Raw genomic sequence first — 16,338 nt, 5'->3', positions numbered from 1 at the left:
CTTCAATGTCTTTCTGGACCGAAGCCTAGAGAGCCTTAATATCATTCATTCCACAAACACTTATTTATAACTACCTATTATACTGTAGTTCATAGTCTAAATAATAATAAAAAAATAAATTAAATTAAAAAATATATATATATTTTATATATATATATAATATATATTTTTTTTAAAGGGGTATTCCCATCACCATGATCACTGTTTAATCTGTTAATGATGTGCCAGTGATCATTTTTGTAATTATATTGTATTGGCAAATTCCCACCCTTCTTGATAACATTATTTTCCTCCTACCTCATCGTATCTATGGGAAACCATATGACAACAGCCGCCGCTCGCCTCCCAAATTCATAGGCCGCGCTTGCGCATTAGACACTTTATTTTCACCCAGCCGGCAGTCCTGAATGCGCACGCTGCCGCGCAAGGCTTAATTTCTTCAGTGCCACGTCTCATACAGAGCCGTGCATGCCCTGTATGCAGCGTGGCTCTGTATGAGACACAGCACTGAAGAAATAAGCTTTGCAAATGCACGGCAGCGCGAGCTCTCAGGACTGCAATGAGTGGCCGGCTGGGTGAAAAAATAAAATGTCTTCTGCGCAAGCGAGGCCCATGGATTCGGGAGAGAAGTGGTGGCCATAGGAGACACATTAACGAGCATGCAAGGAGTGTGATGTCATAAAGAGGCGTGGCAGGGCTTCACTCACACTGCCTAAGCCCGCCCAGCCTTAGAAGCATGAATCCAGGAAGTGAACAGCAGAGCTGGCTGCAGGGGAGGATGAATTCGCAAGATGGGAAAACCCCTTTAAGGCTAGTTTCACACTAGTGTCAAGGGACTCCGGCAGGCTGTTTCTGCGGGTGAACAGCCTGTCTGATCCGTCCTGCCGCTAGTACACGCGTGCCGCCGGACTACCGCTCCGGCCCCATTGACTATAATGGGGGCGGGGTGGAGTTCCGGCAGCAACACATGCCGAAACAAAAGTACGACATGTCGTACTTTTATTCCGGCCGCCTCCCGGCATGCGCTGCCGTCGGAACTCCACCCCGCCCCCATTATAGTCAATGGGGCCGCAGCGATAGTCCGGCGGCACGCGTGTACTAGCGGCAGGACGGATCAGACAGGCTGTTAACCTGCCGGAACAGCCTGCTGGAGTCCCTTGCCGCTAGTGTGAAACTAGCCTTAGACAGGTATATTTACTCCATATACCCCATTTTTTATTATTAATATTAGGGGGGGGGGGGCAAATCCCCTGCCGTCGTAGAGGTTTCACTAAAAGGAAATTACCAGTAAGTGTAATCCAATTTTTCCATTGCATCCTCCATGGCAGCATACCATGAGACTTATCAGATGAAGTAAGATTAGGGTGGGACAACAGCCTGCAGGACTTTTCTGCCGAAGGCTAAATCCTGCCCTGAACCAACATCTACCCTATAATGTCTGATAAAGGTGTGTGGCGAAGCCCAAGTGGCCGCCCTACTAATCTGTTCGATGGAAGCGTCTGCCTTCTCCGCCTAAGAGGCCGCAACCGATCTAGTAGAATGAGCCCTAACAAGACCCGGAGGTTCTTTTTTCGAGGCTCTATACTCTTCCACAATGGCAGTTTTTACCCATCTGGAAATAGAACTCTTAGAAGCTTTCTTTCTTTTATTGACTCCCTGAACGTGAAAGAATAAGAAATCAGACTTCCTGAACGGGCCAGTAGACTCCAGATACTGAAAAAACGCACGTCTAACGTCAAGAGAGTGAAATCTACTCTCGTCTGAGGATTTTGGGTTCTCACAGAAGGAGGGTATAAAGATTTCCTCCTGTCTATGGAACTTGGATATTACTTTTGGAAGAAAGAAGGTATCTAGACGAAATACAATTTTATCTGGAAAGGTTCTACCATTTTTATTGCCTGAATTTCGCCAACTCTGCGGGCAGAAGTAATGGCTACTAGAAAAATGGTTTTAAGTGTAAGAAATCTCAGAGAAATCTTGGAAAGAGGTTTGAACAAGGCTGTGAGACCTGACAAGACTAGATTGAGGTACTGTAGATCTGAGAGTGGGACGTAGTCTGTCTGCCCCTCTGAGAAACCTGATTATCCAAGGATAGTCAGCTTTTTTTAAATCAAAGACTGAGCTTAGGGCGGCAATATGCACTCTCAAGGTATTAGGGCGAAGCCATTTACTAAACCCAGACTGTAGACACCCTAAAACTGCCTGAATAGAAAAACATGGGGTTAACTTAGATTCTAGACACCAGGAATAGAACCGTTTCCAAACTTTAGAATACATTTTTGAAGTAACCTCTTTCCTACTAGCCACCATGCCTTCATTCTTCTCTCCACCCAGTACTGCCTCCTGAGTGGTCCCATACCAAATGCCATGAGCAATGGCTTCTCCCCACCTGGAGGGACAGGAAGACACTGAGGTGGACTGGAGGAGGGCCTAATTTTACGCTTCCTGTCCCTACCTGGTTGGAGGAGGGTCATCTCTCATGGTATGCAGTCGTAGAGGATGAAATGGAAAACATCATTTCTCTCAGTAATGCGGACACATATGAACATGTGTGCCCACATTGCCTTCAGCTGCCTATCCACCGAATCTATCAGATCGTGGGGGGTCCTACCACTGGGACCCCCCTGATCTGTACCCCCTGCAGCTCCCTGAAATGAACAGAGCGGCTGGTCGGGCATGCATGCAGCTGCTACATTAATTCCTATGGGAATTCTGTAGATAGGTGAGCGCTGTACTCCGATATCTCTGGAACTCCCATAGAAATGAACGGAGCAGAAGCGCGATTTTCCGACCATTTCAGGGCAGGGCTCCGGTGGGTACAGGGCCCCCCGTTCTCATGTTCAGTGGGGGTCCCAGTGGTAGGACCTTCCCTGATCTGATAATTATCCCCTATCCTGTAAAGATTAGTTAGTCTATGCAGTGTACATCTGTTGGCCCACGGTATCCCCCATGAACAGCGAATTGGGTGCTAGAACATTTTTTAAGCCACAAGTAACATTTCTTGACTGCAAGTTTCAGCATTGTGCATCTGAGGCTTTAGGGCTGGGGGATTAATAATCAAAAACAAAATAATCATTAATTTTAATTGTTGTTTTTGCACTCATAGTTTACATTTGGAGTCAACAGGGGCGGGGGGGGGGGGGAAGCGGCCATAGTTGAAGTGAGCGAAGGAGGGGAAAGAAGACTCCGTAGAGCAGCGCCGGTTGTAACCAGAATATTGTAGACAACAACTGGGACTTTCTTCTAAAGTGTCGTAAAACGTTACTTCTACTATAACAATTAAAATCTTCAAATAGTCATATTTTGTGCTGGCAACCTGTAACCAGAATAATTGAAACAGGCAAAATTATGTCAGGAAAGTACAATAAAGGTAAACCGGCTTACTATTCTCTGCTGCCTGCTTGATGCCAGCATCATCTTCCTGTGCATCGGGAGACAAACCTATGATGTCAAACCTAAAACAAGAACATATTAAACACAGGTCATGAAGAAAAAGGCCCCAGGTATTCAGTGTATTTGGACAGAAGACACTGTTTGCCCATTATTATTATTCCTAATACAATTGCAGACATCTCAAGTAAATGCAAAATTAATATTATCCTGCCGAGCTGTGCTACTCGTAAAGCCTTGAGGAACCATTACATTTTATGTCATCTTGTATCCAGACAACACTAAGCCAGCTTTGCCCTGTGGACACTGCATTTTTAATTACATTGTCATTTAAAAATTAATTAGAGGGAAGCAGATATAGTCAAAGTCCCTTGGCAGAGTTGCAGCAGGGACATTACTACAACCTGTAATAGGAAGAAATAGGGGGCTACAATCTGATAAACCCAAATGGAAACATACAAGATATTAATGAAAAACATGAAAAACAAATGTGATATAAAAGAGGTAACAAATTGTCATCTCACTGTCATTTAATTCGTCATTTGCTTCCTAAATGCAAAACTAAGCAATATTTTATAGCAATCGTTTTCATTGAATAATTCCTACCACTGTGACGCTGCAGAGTGTGTGTAAGTCCTTCACTTAGCTGGTGGTCCTGCTCAATCTGACAGAGCACTGGTCCTGCTTCAGAGCACTCTTTCTGCTCTCCCCCTTCGTTTTTTTTTTTTTTTTAAATAGCAGCCGGGGGTGATGGGTGGAGATTGTATATGGTAGATGTATGTGGAGAGGGGGTAAAGAATCCAAGCAAGGCAGGAGACAGCTCACACTGGTTGCAGTTTGACAGCAGCATCCTGGACACATAAGGGCACTAGACGCTGGTCTTAATAAAGCCCTAAGCCGGCGGTGGTTTCACCGAAGATATGAAGAGACGCAGGCCTCTTCATACCTTCGGTGCATCCAGCACCAGTTCTAAATGCAAGAGCGCTTCTGAGCTGTGTTACTATTTAGACCTGCCGGCCCGTCCACAATTTTAGACATGTGTGTGAGAAGTCGCCACAATCTGCGCCTTAAATACATCTAATTTAGGCGTATTTCAGAATGATAAATCAAGAGAAGGACATGTCCACAGGAGAAAAGTCTGAAATTAGGAGCAGGTTGTAAACTGACTTTCAAGGGGTCTGAAAATGAATGAAGGGGTGAAAATAGCAGCCAAACTTTTGCGTAACCTTTTTACTGAAGGTAGCCACTAACATATGTAAAACCAGCTTTTTCATATCAAAGGTGTCCACAGCCTTCGATTTTGTGTTCCCACATTCAGACAGCTATATATTTTATACTTTTCTGCCGATAGTCGTATGAGGACGAGTTGGAGTTGTAATTTGTAATAGCTTTATTTAGGGGAACACCTTTGGCACGTGACCACTGAAATCAGTGTTTGGCTACAGTGGTCGTATGAACAATGAATGGAGCGCGACTACTGCGGGCCCAGAGGGGATCAAAACACCGGCAACTGGGATGGCGGGACATTTAGAAGGGGAGCATGGAGGTTTTTATTCTCTTCATTTCAGCCCACTGTCAGACTCCTGCGATGATCATGCAGCCACGGCTACTGTGATCACCATAACATAACTGTACATGACAAAGGGTTAATGCAAGCCAGTCCATGACATACATTTTCGGCACAGCGGCTTAATGGGTTTATCTTTTTGTGACAGCAGACATTTCCGTTCTATCTAATCCATTTACAGTGCTCACATTCAATTTATTATGTAGCAAAGGCAACCGCTGAAGAACATCACAGGAAAACCTTCAATGAGAATTACTCCAAGAAAGAGGCGACAATGGGGAACATTTTCTTATATCTGAGCATTACCAAAACTGAAGAGTAACTTTAAATTCAAGGAAATTAAATGTAAATAACCAGATATTAGAAGCTCCAGGACCAGCTCTGAAGGAACTCCTCAATGATCCATATTCTGACATGTCACAGTGGCATGTAAGTAGAGGGCGACCGAACCCATTTATAAACTCCATAACTAGGAGGATTGCCAGTTTCTCCACTGCCATCACAAAATTTTAATGATTTATATAGCATTTTCATATAGATGATTTTATGGATATGCAACAGAGACTTAACAGTAACATTTTTCTATATAATGTGACTTGACTACAAGAGACCAGAGCATGCATAGAGGCGAGCTGCTGAGCGCTGCATGCAAAGGTGACCAACGCAATTATGGCCTCCAAGATGTCAGAAGTTATGAGATTTACTTTGTCCTCTGCAGTGAAGCACTCGGCGCAGGCACAGATACAGGCGACCAATCTCCTGGATTTAGGCTGAATGCTTTCAGTGGCTAGAGGACACAGCCGGAGATCCGGTCAAATGGATAAATCACTTGGGCAGGTGCATGAGGCCCAAGTCTATGACATTTCAGAAATGTAAGCAAAAAGACCCACTTAATACTACATTAACCCCTTGGCTACCAGCACCATACTTGTACGGCGCTGGAGCGATGAGTCACATATGCAGTGGGTACCATGGCTGGCGGGTCTCCGCTGTTTCAAACAGCAGAGACCCGCGGCTAATGACAACAACCGGCTATAATGCTGATAGCAGTCATTAAAGCCTTTAGATGCAGTGATCAGGTGTGGCTCTGCGGCCAATGAGGATGCTGGCTATTGATTTCAATATACTGGGTCTCTCTGAAGCGACCCAGAGTATTGGAACTGCAATTCTTATTGAGACCAGCAGGTCACAAGCCAACATAAGAAATGAGCAATTCTAGTACCAATATGGATATACAATAAACAGAATGAAAAAAAAAAAAAAAAACAAGTTTAAATCACCCCCCTTTCCGTAGATTAAAAAAAATACATAAATAACAATATAAAATATCATAGGCATCACCGCATCCAAAAACCTGTACTATTAAAATATAAAAATATTTTTCCAATACGGCAAATGACGTAACTGAAAAAAAGGGTCAAAATGGCAGATTCCCCATTTTTTCATCGCTTCTCTTACCCAAAAAATGTAATGAGATGTGATCAAAAAGTCACACACACAATCCAAAATGGTATCTATAAAAATTACATATCGTCCCGCAAAAAATTATCCCCCACACAGCTCAGTAGATATAACTATTAAAAAAAAGTTACGAGGGTCAAAATATGGGGATATAAAAACTAAATTTTTTTTTCCAAGTTTTAATTTATTTTTACACTATTTAGACATAAAAAACCTATACATATGTGGTATCGTTGTAATCGTACTGACCAAGAGAATGAAGAGCACAGGTCAGTTTTGCCGCAAAGGAAACGCCGTAGGAACAAAACCCATAAAATGGTGGAGAAATCTAATTTTTTTCAAATTCCACCTCATTTTTCACCCCACCGATTCCCAATATATTGTATGTCATATTAAATAGAGGCATTAGAAAGTGCAACTTGTCCCACGAAAAATAGGCCCTCATATGGATATGTGAACGGAAAAATAAAAAAAGTTATGACTCGGGAAGATAGGGAAGAAAAAACGCAAAGACGAATAAATACCCCATGATGAAATTTTTTTTGGGGGGGGGGGATAAAAAACGTAGGCACTAATGCAAGATGCTAAAACAACGTTCATGTGATATATTGCCAAAAACACGCTAATGGTAGAATATCCAGATTCTGACACCGCCATGAGCTTCTTCTGTAGAGAGCCTAGACCCTAGACCACTGATGGCGAACCTTTTAGAGACAGAGTGCCCAAACTGCAACCCAAAACCCACTTATTTATCGCACGTGAATTTGACCTGAATACTACAGTCCAGTATATTATATCTTCCATGTACTCTATCATTTAGCTATAATAGCCTGCATTCAATGTGCTGCCTGTGCTGTTCATAGTGCGCCCTGTGCTGATGAATGGCAGGAAAAGTCTAAGGCATATTGGTACACCATAGACTTTTTCCAGGGCGCGGGTGCCCACAGAGAGGGCTCTGAGTGCCACCTCTGGCACCCATGCCATAGGTTCGCCAACACTGACCTAGACAGACCAAGGAAATGTCTCCAGTCATGAGACCATTTGTTTGGGTCACAGAGACCTTGTGGTGCCGCAGGCCGTAGGAGATTCTTTTGCAAAAGTTTCTTCGTGGCCAATGATTAACAAATAAGGCCTCTTGCACACGACCATATGGCTTTTTCAGTATTTTGCGGTCCGCAAAAAATACGGATGACGTCCGTGTGCATTTCGTTTTTTGTGGAACGGAACAGGTGGCCCCTGATAGAACAGTACTATCCTTGTCTTTTATGCGGACAATAATCGGACATGTTCTATCTTTGAACGGAAAAACGGAAATACAGAAACGGAAGGCATACGGATCAATGGAATTTAATAGTTTCGTAGATGGAAAACTTCTTTGTGCGCAAAGAAAATGTTCTACTGCTGGTGTGTCTTTAATGGTCTTTCCACATGGCCGGGTCAAGCTTCTATTGAGAACCTTTCCTCGGTGTAGGAGGAGGGTCAGATGTAATCTCAGTCTGTGCACAGAAGCCCAGTTATTGTCCCTTTTCTCAAAATATGCAAACCATTATCCAAACGTCAATGACACCCGAACCAGTTTAGCAAGCATAGGATGACCAAGAAACTCCTCAAGAGGAAAAGAACATGAGCCAAATACACACACGTAGGTGAGAAACAGACTCTCTTCCTTTACGATAATAAGCTAAAGGGTCTTGTACACCAGAAAAGCTATGATAAGCATATACAGCATTGTCAGGCAGACGCATCCTCTACGAGAGACTACAGAGTCATAGTCAAACTAATAGGGTGGCATATGGAAACACCTGCTAAGCTAGCCAAAAGAAAGGATCACCAAGATTTGGCCTACATTTGTATAGGAGAGCTGGAAAACAAAGCTCCACTCATCGCGCTGTACGCAGCATTCATACAGTCTACGTGACATTCGAGAAAAGTCAACAGCGCAGCCTTCTCTTCTCAGAAACACAGGACTGGAGCACATTATATGGACATCACAGAGGAGTGTGCCTTGCAAAAACACCACGGAAGCACTCCCTAGTGCTTCCGTGGGGTTCCGATCCGTGCTTCCGTTCCGCATCTCCGTGATTGCGGACCCATTCAAGTGAACGGGTCCGCATCCGTGATGCGGAATGCACACGGGCCGGTGCCCATGTTTTGCAGGCCGCAATACGGCCACGGGCACACAACGTTCATGTTCAAGAGGCCTTATAAGAGAGCAGAAAGCCGTGGCAAATAAAGGCGGAATTGGCACAATCCTGTATTATACAGATGCTCAAAGGTAAAAATGAAGACCACCTAACGCATCCCCAGCAATATCAGTTTATTGCTGAGCTGTCTGCTTCATAGAAGAGGCACACACGTTCATCTAGAACATCCAAGGAACAACCCATCAAAATATGTGACTGTCAAGACAAAGGGCTAGAAACATGAATCTTCACAGTAATCCGAATTAGTAGGGTTTAGGCCCCATGCACACCACCATATTTTTGGTTCCCATTCAATCTGCGAAAAATGACCCATTCTTTTTAACAGGGTCGTGAAAATGTGGACAGCTCACCAAGAAAAAAAAGATAGAGCAGGACCTATTCTTGTCAAGAATAGGCGTTATTAACATAGGGAGGGACGTGCAGAAAAAGAAAACGCAGAACGCACACATCCGGAGTCAGTGTTTTGTGGATCCGCGATTTGCAGACCCCAAAACGGTTGTGTGCATGGGGCCTTAGTCTCAGGGTCTGATGACCCAACAGAAGAACACAGACCGTCGCCCATGGGCGGACTGGCCATAGACCCTACAGAGAAATATCCCGGTGGGCCGATGCCCAGCTAAGCCCTCCAGCTGGATACATAACAATCTGATGCTCAGTATTAATTAATGTAGGAGCATCAGGACCCGCCTAAAACATGGGGCCACCTTTAGGCTTTTTCCAGGGCCACTTTAAGTTCCCAGTCCACCCATGCCGTGCCTGACGCAGAACAAGTATTTGATTTCCCCTCCTATTTTCTGCTCAATCTTTAGATCAGATCTGCTAGTAAAAAGTAGATGATTAAAACTGCTGCTTATGTCCTTCGCACATATACACGGCCTATAAATGTAATCCTAGACCGGAAAGAATACGGAATTATACACCGCATGTCATTACTTACCAGGATGGCATTGCCATGTTCATATTCAGTGAAACTGGCATGATGGGCCTGAAATTAGAAATTGGTAGTTACACAGACTACAAAACAATTACCGTAAGTTTCCAGGTTATCGGCAATTAACTCTCTAATGCTTTAAAGGGGCCTGTCACTTCTCCTGACAGGTCTGTTTTAGTAATTACGTACATCCCCATGTAATAACAGTTTTGGAGCATCTATCCTTATGTCTGTGTTGTGCCGTTCCTTTATTATTCCTTCTAGAAGTTAAAGGGGTTCTCCAGGCTTTAATATTGATGACCTGTCCTCAGGATAGGTCATCAATATCAGATCGGTGGGGGTCCGACACCCGGCACCCCGCCGATCAGCTGTTTGAAGAGGAGGCGCGTGCTGTGCCAGCGCTGCCTCCTCTTCACTTTTTACCTTCTCGCCGTTGCCTCTGCAGCGGTAAGCAGGTGTAATTGGGGTGTCGGACCCTCACCGATCTGATATTGATGACCTATCCTGAGGATAGGTCATCAATATTAAAAGCCTGGAGAACCCCTTTAAGAATAGATTGCCAGCAATTTGCAATAAAGGTCTATCTGGTTTTCACCAGTTGGGGGAGTGTCCCTGCCCAGTATGACACTATCCAATTGGTACTGCCAGTGTCAGACTGTGCAGGACACCTCCCCCCCAACTGGTCACACCCATCTGGACCTTCACTGAAACGGCTGGCAATTAATTTATAAATTCTAGACTTTATTCATAAGAATAGATTCTCATCAGGAGAGATGACAGGTCCAGTATTCAGCAACCTGAACAATGGTATTATAGCACAAGCACCGATGTAATTGTGACATCATGGCAGATAAACCGGAGCCGACAGGCTACAATAACATTCTCCGGTACAAAAAGAAAAACTAGTATAAAGAGAAAACGTAGGCTCCATTTTTTCTCCATAAAAGAATAGTACAAAATCTGTAATATATCTTATTAAAGAAAAAAAAAGAAAAATCTTCAAACTTCACTTATGAGATGCCTCTTCTCCTCCCTACTTATACGTAGTCTCAACGCTAATTATCAGCTCACTGAGGGATCATGTTACAGCTGCTGCCCTGACTATGGAGAGGGAGGGGAGAAGAGAGGAGCTCCAGTGAGAGAGACAGAGATGCTGCTGTTTCCAGTAAATGTTTTACTACTACACCCCAGTGCTGGATGCACGACTATACTGCTCAGCACTGCTGTACAATCTCCTCCACGCTGCTGCTTATAAGGTTGTGCTGAGGAGAGACAGGGGAGCAGGATCTTCTCTTCTCTCCACCCATCAGCCCAGGGAAAACTGGCAATTAGAGGTAGAGCCTACAAAGGAGTAACCTTGTAATGAATGCAGGATACAAGTCATCGAATGGCCAGATATAGTGTCATCTCTATCTACACATACAACAGTTACATTTGAACTGGCAGCAATATCGACGGCAGGTCTGACCACACAAGATTACAGCTACAAAAAAAACAACTTATGGTTTTGGAACAAGTATGAGAGGAGTCTAGATTATAAAAATAAAAAACAACTTAAACAATAAAAAAAATTGAATAAAAATATCTTTGTTTTGTAATAATCTATCAAATTCACACAGATTACACTTACGCATGAGGACAGATATACTTCACATGGGGACTTCTGATGCTTGCCATAGCTTCGGCCCAGCCATGCCTGGATGGCAGGAAAGAAAACATGAATACATGGTCCATACAAGACTGGATGCTCAGCACCTCGAAGCAGATACAGGAGCATTCCAGCCTCCCGGCATATTACATAAGCGTTTGGTATCACTCTATGCTCCGAGATTGTTCTAAAGAATAAAAGGCTCATTTACATGCAGCGACCGAACAGGCAATTATTGGGAAGGGATTGTTCCTTCCCGATAATTGCCCACTCATCAGTAAAGGAAAGAGCTGGTCATCAAAGCTAAACTGGCTACTAATACAAAAGTAAATTGCAGGGGCCAATTCTGCAAACTCTTCTACACTATGCTGAACTGTTTGGTAGAGAAAACATTCGTCTCTCCTATTTCACATGTAATTCACTGTATGGCGGTACTTAGAGTAAATAAAGTCAAAACTATGACGGCAATTAAAAGGAACCTGTCATGTGGATATTTGATTATAATCTAACTAATTATATACAATCATTAACTACTAAAAAAGTGCCTTAGATGTATTCACTTACTGGTGTGACAGATGGTTACCTCATAATATACACACAAAGATGCTGCATGCTAATGACCTGATTTGAGTCCAGCGTGATGTTAGTGAGTCCAGCGTATATTTAATTCAGAGCTATATCCACTCCCCTGCCCACCTGCTGCTGATTCATATGGAAAAAAACTGTCACTCAGCAGCAGGTAGGCGGGGAGAGTCAGGAGCTCATGAATATTCATGACTCATCATTATCAGCTGGAGCTTTTCAATACAAGATGTTGGCAGATTGACTGGGACAATTAAAGAAAGTGACCCAGCATTTTGCTAAGAGAATCAGTCACTTATTTATGTTGCTCTTAGTTAGGACACCATAAAACTGGTGACAGGTTCCCTTTAAGGCTGCCCGACACTTCACCAGCAGCAAGTCTAATAAACTGGTCTTGCCCTAAGGCACATTGCTGAACCACATTCCTCACTGACTCTCGGAGGAGTCCCTACTTGTGTGTAGACGGATACATTATACATACCCGGTATCTCCAAGCCCGTGCAGGAATATTACCTGCAAAAAAACACAAGAGTACGGGGTTAATACACATAAAAAGACAATTCTGCAGCACCACTGACCCGATGGGCACACACGACGAGTTAACATGGTAACCTGACGCCAGCACATTAGACAGGTTTACTATCAAGTCCAAGGTTTGATGGCAGCTGCAGTCACGTGTGCAACAAGGCCTGAGAGACGGCGGAGCAGGCAGCTCTGAAGCTGCAAATCACTCAATTCTGCGCAGCACAGAACATGAAATGAGACCAACACAAAAAAACTAGTCACCAAGGAACGGGGTATGGTGCGTTCTGGATCACGTGACGGGTCCGATCCAGACTCAGCACAAGGTTGCCCCCTCTATAGTGAAACACATCATTCACAAGTGCATGCCCGCCGTCCGCTGCAATGAACCACGAGCTATACACGTTCCTCATGACCCCACCATGCACATGCATACTCTGCACACGCATGTGCTCCCAACAGGGAGAGGGGAATAGACTGCTCAAATCCAACATGCCCAATCCTTCTTTTCCAGATCAGACAATTATCCATTTTATTGGTGGGATCGGCTGGCCCTATAGTGGGTAAGGGGTGTGCCTCCTGTATTAGGGGGGGGGGGGGGGGGGTCTTCACGCGCTGCAGAAAGTTCTGCAACTGAAAATCGGTTCCATTCATTTGAATGGGGGGCAAGCACATCGATTTCTGCAAGCTCCATTCAGATGAACAGATTTTTGAGTTGCGGAAATTTCTGCAATAAAATCTGCATTGTGTGAAGGCCCCATTACACAGGGGGCACACCCTTACCCATTATAGGGGCGGCCGATCCCACCAATAGCAGCGGGCTTGCCTGACGTCTGATCTGTACACTATGTCCTTTGCCTCAAAGGACATATAAAAAAAAAAAGAATGATCCCACGAAGCTTGAAGCTGGATGTGGGAACCAGTCACCGACCTCCGCGCGGCACTGCCTCCTAATAGGGTGACTGCAGTGTGGTAGAGGAGGACGAGTGGCAGGACGCAAGGCGCATGACTCGGGTTACAACTCAATTATTGATGGCCCTGGAAAGTAGAACAGATTGTCCTCGGCACAGCAGATACAGTCCTGGTCTCCAATCTTCTGCCAAGTAATAAAACCGTAAAAACATAAAATCCGGGCTGCCGTATAAAACATGCTACTTACACGTAGGAGAAGAAAGCATATCAACATTGGTGTGAATATCCAAGCATGTAGCGGATATACCGTAAATAGGGGGGGGAAAATACCGCAATATAACCTCACTGGTGAGCGCGGCGTCATACTGGGCCAGACTGGTGCGGGTGGGAGTAGTAGGCTTTAGGCTAGGTTCACATATGCAGCACATTTTTCAATTTCTGTTCTGGTATAATGGGGGGGGGGGGGGAAGGGGCACTGGATCGGGCATATGGGGGCCACCAAAAGAGTCCAGTGGACCCCATGGCTTATAATGGGGCCCGCGGGTTCTTCCAGAAAAAAATGCTGCAGCGTGCAGTGGTGTTTTGTTGGAATGTGAGAAGGAGGCAGAACCTCCATCAGAGGTAGGAATCTGGCCTAAGGCAGGAATCACACAAGCAGTGAGGATTCTACTTCTCCTTCCTGGCTTTGGCCTAAAAAGTCAATAACTGCATGGACTCAAGGACACACAGTCCCTACGGTCCTGGCGGAATTTGCTAGGGGAATTTTGCCGCAGACACCGAAAAACAAAATTCTACACGGTGTCAGGCAGCGCTGCGGTTTGCGGGCCATGATTGCGCCAAGAAGGGACGTGTCCCTTTTTAGCATCGTGCCCGGGCGGACACTGCTTGACGATGTGGTGGGTGTCCGCTCGCGGTTTAACACTATTTAATAGAACTAAGCCAGGAGCGGGACCGAGGTCGGCGAGAACGTACCCTTACATAGCTGCAGGTCCGTACTGCACCATATGCTGCTAGGTGAGGAGATTCATTCGGGACGTCTCATTCAGAAAAAAAAGGAAACAGAGGCGCAGTTTGGGCCCAAAATAGCCAATGAATGCCTCACTACGGATCAGTATAATACCGCCATATGCTACAGCCCCAAGATAGCATAACAAGACAGACAAGTCTAAACTCCATAAAACAGACTGTGCAGCGTCCTATCCATTCCCCTGCAAGACGGCGAGCACCAGAAAACACCGGAACCGTCACGTATGTACACATGACGACATTCCTGGGGGGAGGCGATGACACGGGTACAGGTTATATATTCACGAGAATAGTCACAGAGTACTCTACAGCAGTGGTCTGCTGCCTGAGGCTCAGAGGGGACGCTGGGAGTTGTAGTCTCCAGACTGAGGCTCTCAGGAAGAAGTACCAGAGGGGACGCTGGGAGTTGTAGTCTCCAGACTGAGGCTCTCAGGAAGAAGTACCAGAGGGGAGGGGACGCTGGGAGTTGTAGTCTCCAAAAGAGGCAGTCGGAATTCTGATATTTAGGCCGCATGCACACGACCGTATCGGTTTGGCGGTCCCCAAAACACGGATCCTGGCAGTGTGCATTCTGCAATTATTTTATCTCTCGTCTGTATCCATACAAGAACAGGACATGTTCTATCTTTTTAGCGGGCTGACAGAACGGACATACGGGCACGCTGTCCGCATCTTTTGCAGCCCCATTGAAATGAACGGGTCCGCACCGAACATGCAGTCATGTGGATGAGACCTTCGCATAAGGTGCAGAGCGTCTGTCTACACATATTCTGTACAACTGCCTCACGTGCCAGCAATGAAAGGGTCAATTTTCACACTGGCCTCATTCACAAGACTGTCTGAGCATCCATCCGCAGGACGGCACACGGACGCTTCAGTGCGCATCCCGGTTTAGGCTCCATTCACACGTCCGCAAATGGGTCCGCATTCGTTCCGCAATTTTGCGGAACGGGTGCGGACCCATTCATTTTCTATGGGGACGGAATGGATGCGGACAGCACACAGTGTGCTGTCAGCATCCGCATTTGCGGAGCGCGGCCCCGATCTTCAGGTACGCAGCTGCGCAAAAGATAGAACATGTCCTATTCTTGTCCGCAGCTTGCGGACAAGAATAGGCATTTCTATAGGGGTGCCGGGCGGGTGTGTTGCGGATCCGCAAATTGCGGGTCCGCAACACACCACGGACGTGTGAATGGAGCCTTATTCTCACTCCACTAATGGTCCACTAAACCTGACCAGAACAGGACATGCAGAGGACACGGATCAACGGAAAAACGTGAACAGCGCCACTGACGTTTATAGGTCAGTGTGACATCAATTTTTAAAGTGGACGACTGGCATTAGAGAAACAGTTGTGTGAATAAGCCCTAAGACGTGGTAATAGCAAACTGTATACACATCACATAAAGAGACGTTACAGAAAATACAATAATATATACACAACACACAGTATGACATAAAAGACAGTATCAGACAGACAGCTGCAGTGTGATTGCAGCTCTGAAGTACACGCAGGGTCCCCTGCAGTCACACGGGGCAGGTGCGGCGGGGTGGAGAGAGAAGTCAGGCAGGACAGTGACCTACAGAGGAGGGGCTCACACTTCACTCACCGCGGCCGTGGCCTTGCGGGCGGCGGGCACTATGGCAGGCAGAGGTGCGGACATGTTATTGCCGCACATACACCGGGTCTGCACGGAGCCGTCCTGCGGTGCCGGGATCCTGGGCTGTACACGGCTGCGCCGCCCGTATCCTGCAATAACCCGGAGCTAAGCCGCGCGGATGGGGGCGTGTCGCTATCGTCAGAATTTCCAGGATAGACACGCCCCTTCTTCACCAGCCAATAAGCGGACGAACATAACCCCGAACTATAAGGAGTGGGCGGGGAAGAGGGGGCGTTACCTCAACTCACGACTGCCTTCCATTGGACAGAAAGTCTCTGTAGGCGGGGATAAAGTGGGCCACATTCGACGTTTCGGGGATTTTTTTTTTAGGGGAAGTGAGGAGGCGGGCTCATCAGTGACGTCAGCAGACAAGAAGAGGCCAGCGTGTGTGACTGGTGTGCGTGGCCGGTGTGGTCTTGTGATGTGCCGCTCTG

The 16,338-nt window shown here is 45.7% G+C and overlaps 1 protein-coding gene across 1 annotated transcript in view; it reads right to left on the bottom strand.

The window, feature by feature from the left end:
* Positions 1 to 16,048, bottom strand: part of LYPLA1 (lysophospholipase 1) — a 29,193-nt gene extending 13,145 nt beyond the window's left edge. The window contains exons 1-5 of the mRNA XM_040434307.1: positions 15,854 to 16,048; positions 12,265 to 12,296; positions 11,184 to 11,249; positions 9,560 to 9,607; positions 3,385 to 3,455 (exon numbers count right to left, since the gene is read on the bottom strand). Coding sequence (XP_040290241.1) covers positions 3,385 to 3,455; positions 9,560 to 9,607; positions 11,184 to 11,249; positions 12,265 to 12,296; positions 15,854 to 15,922 — 286 coding nt within the window. The 5' untranslated portion in view covers positions 15,923 to 16,048. The remainder of the gene's footprint in view (positions 1 to 3,384; positions 3,456 to 9,559; positions 9,608 to 11,183; positions 11,250 to 12,264; positions 12,297 to 15,853) is intronic.
* Between the last annotated feature and the right edge of the window lie 290 nt (positions 16,049 to 16,338).

This window comes from Bufo bufo, chromosome 5 (genome assembly GCF_905171765.1).
Source record: "Bufo bufo chromosome 5, aBufBuf1.1, whole genome shotgun sequence".
Taxonomy (NCBI): domain Eukaryota; kingdom Metazoa; phylum Chordata; class Amphibia; order Anura; family Bufonidae; genus Bufo; species Bufo bufo.
This window is presented reverse-complemented; position numbering and strand designations above follow the sequence as displayed.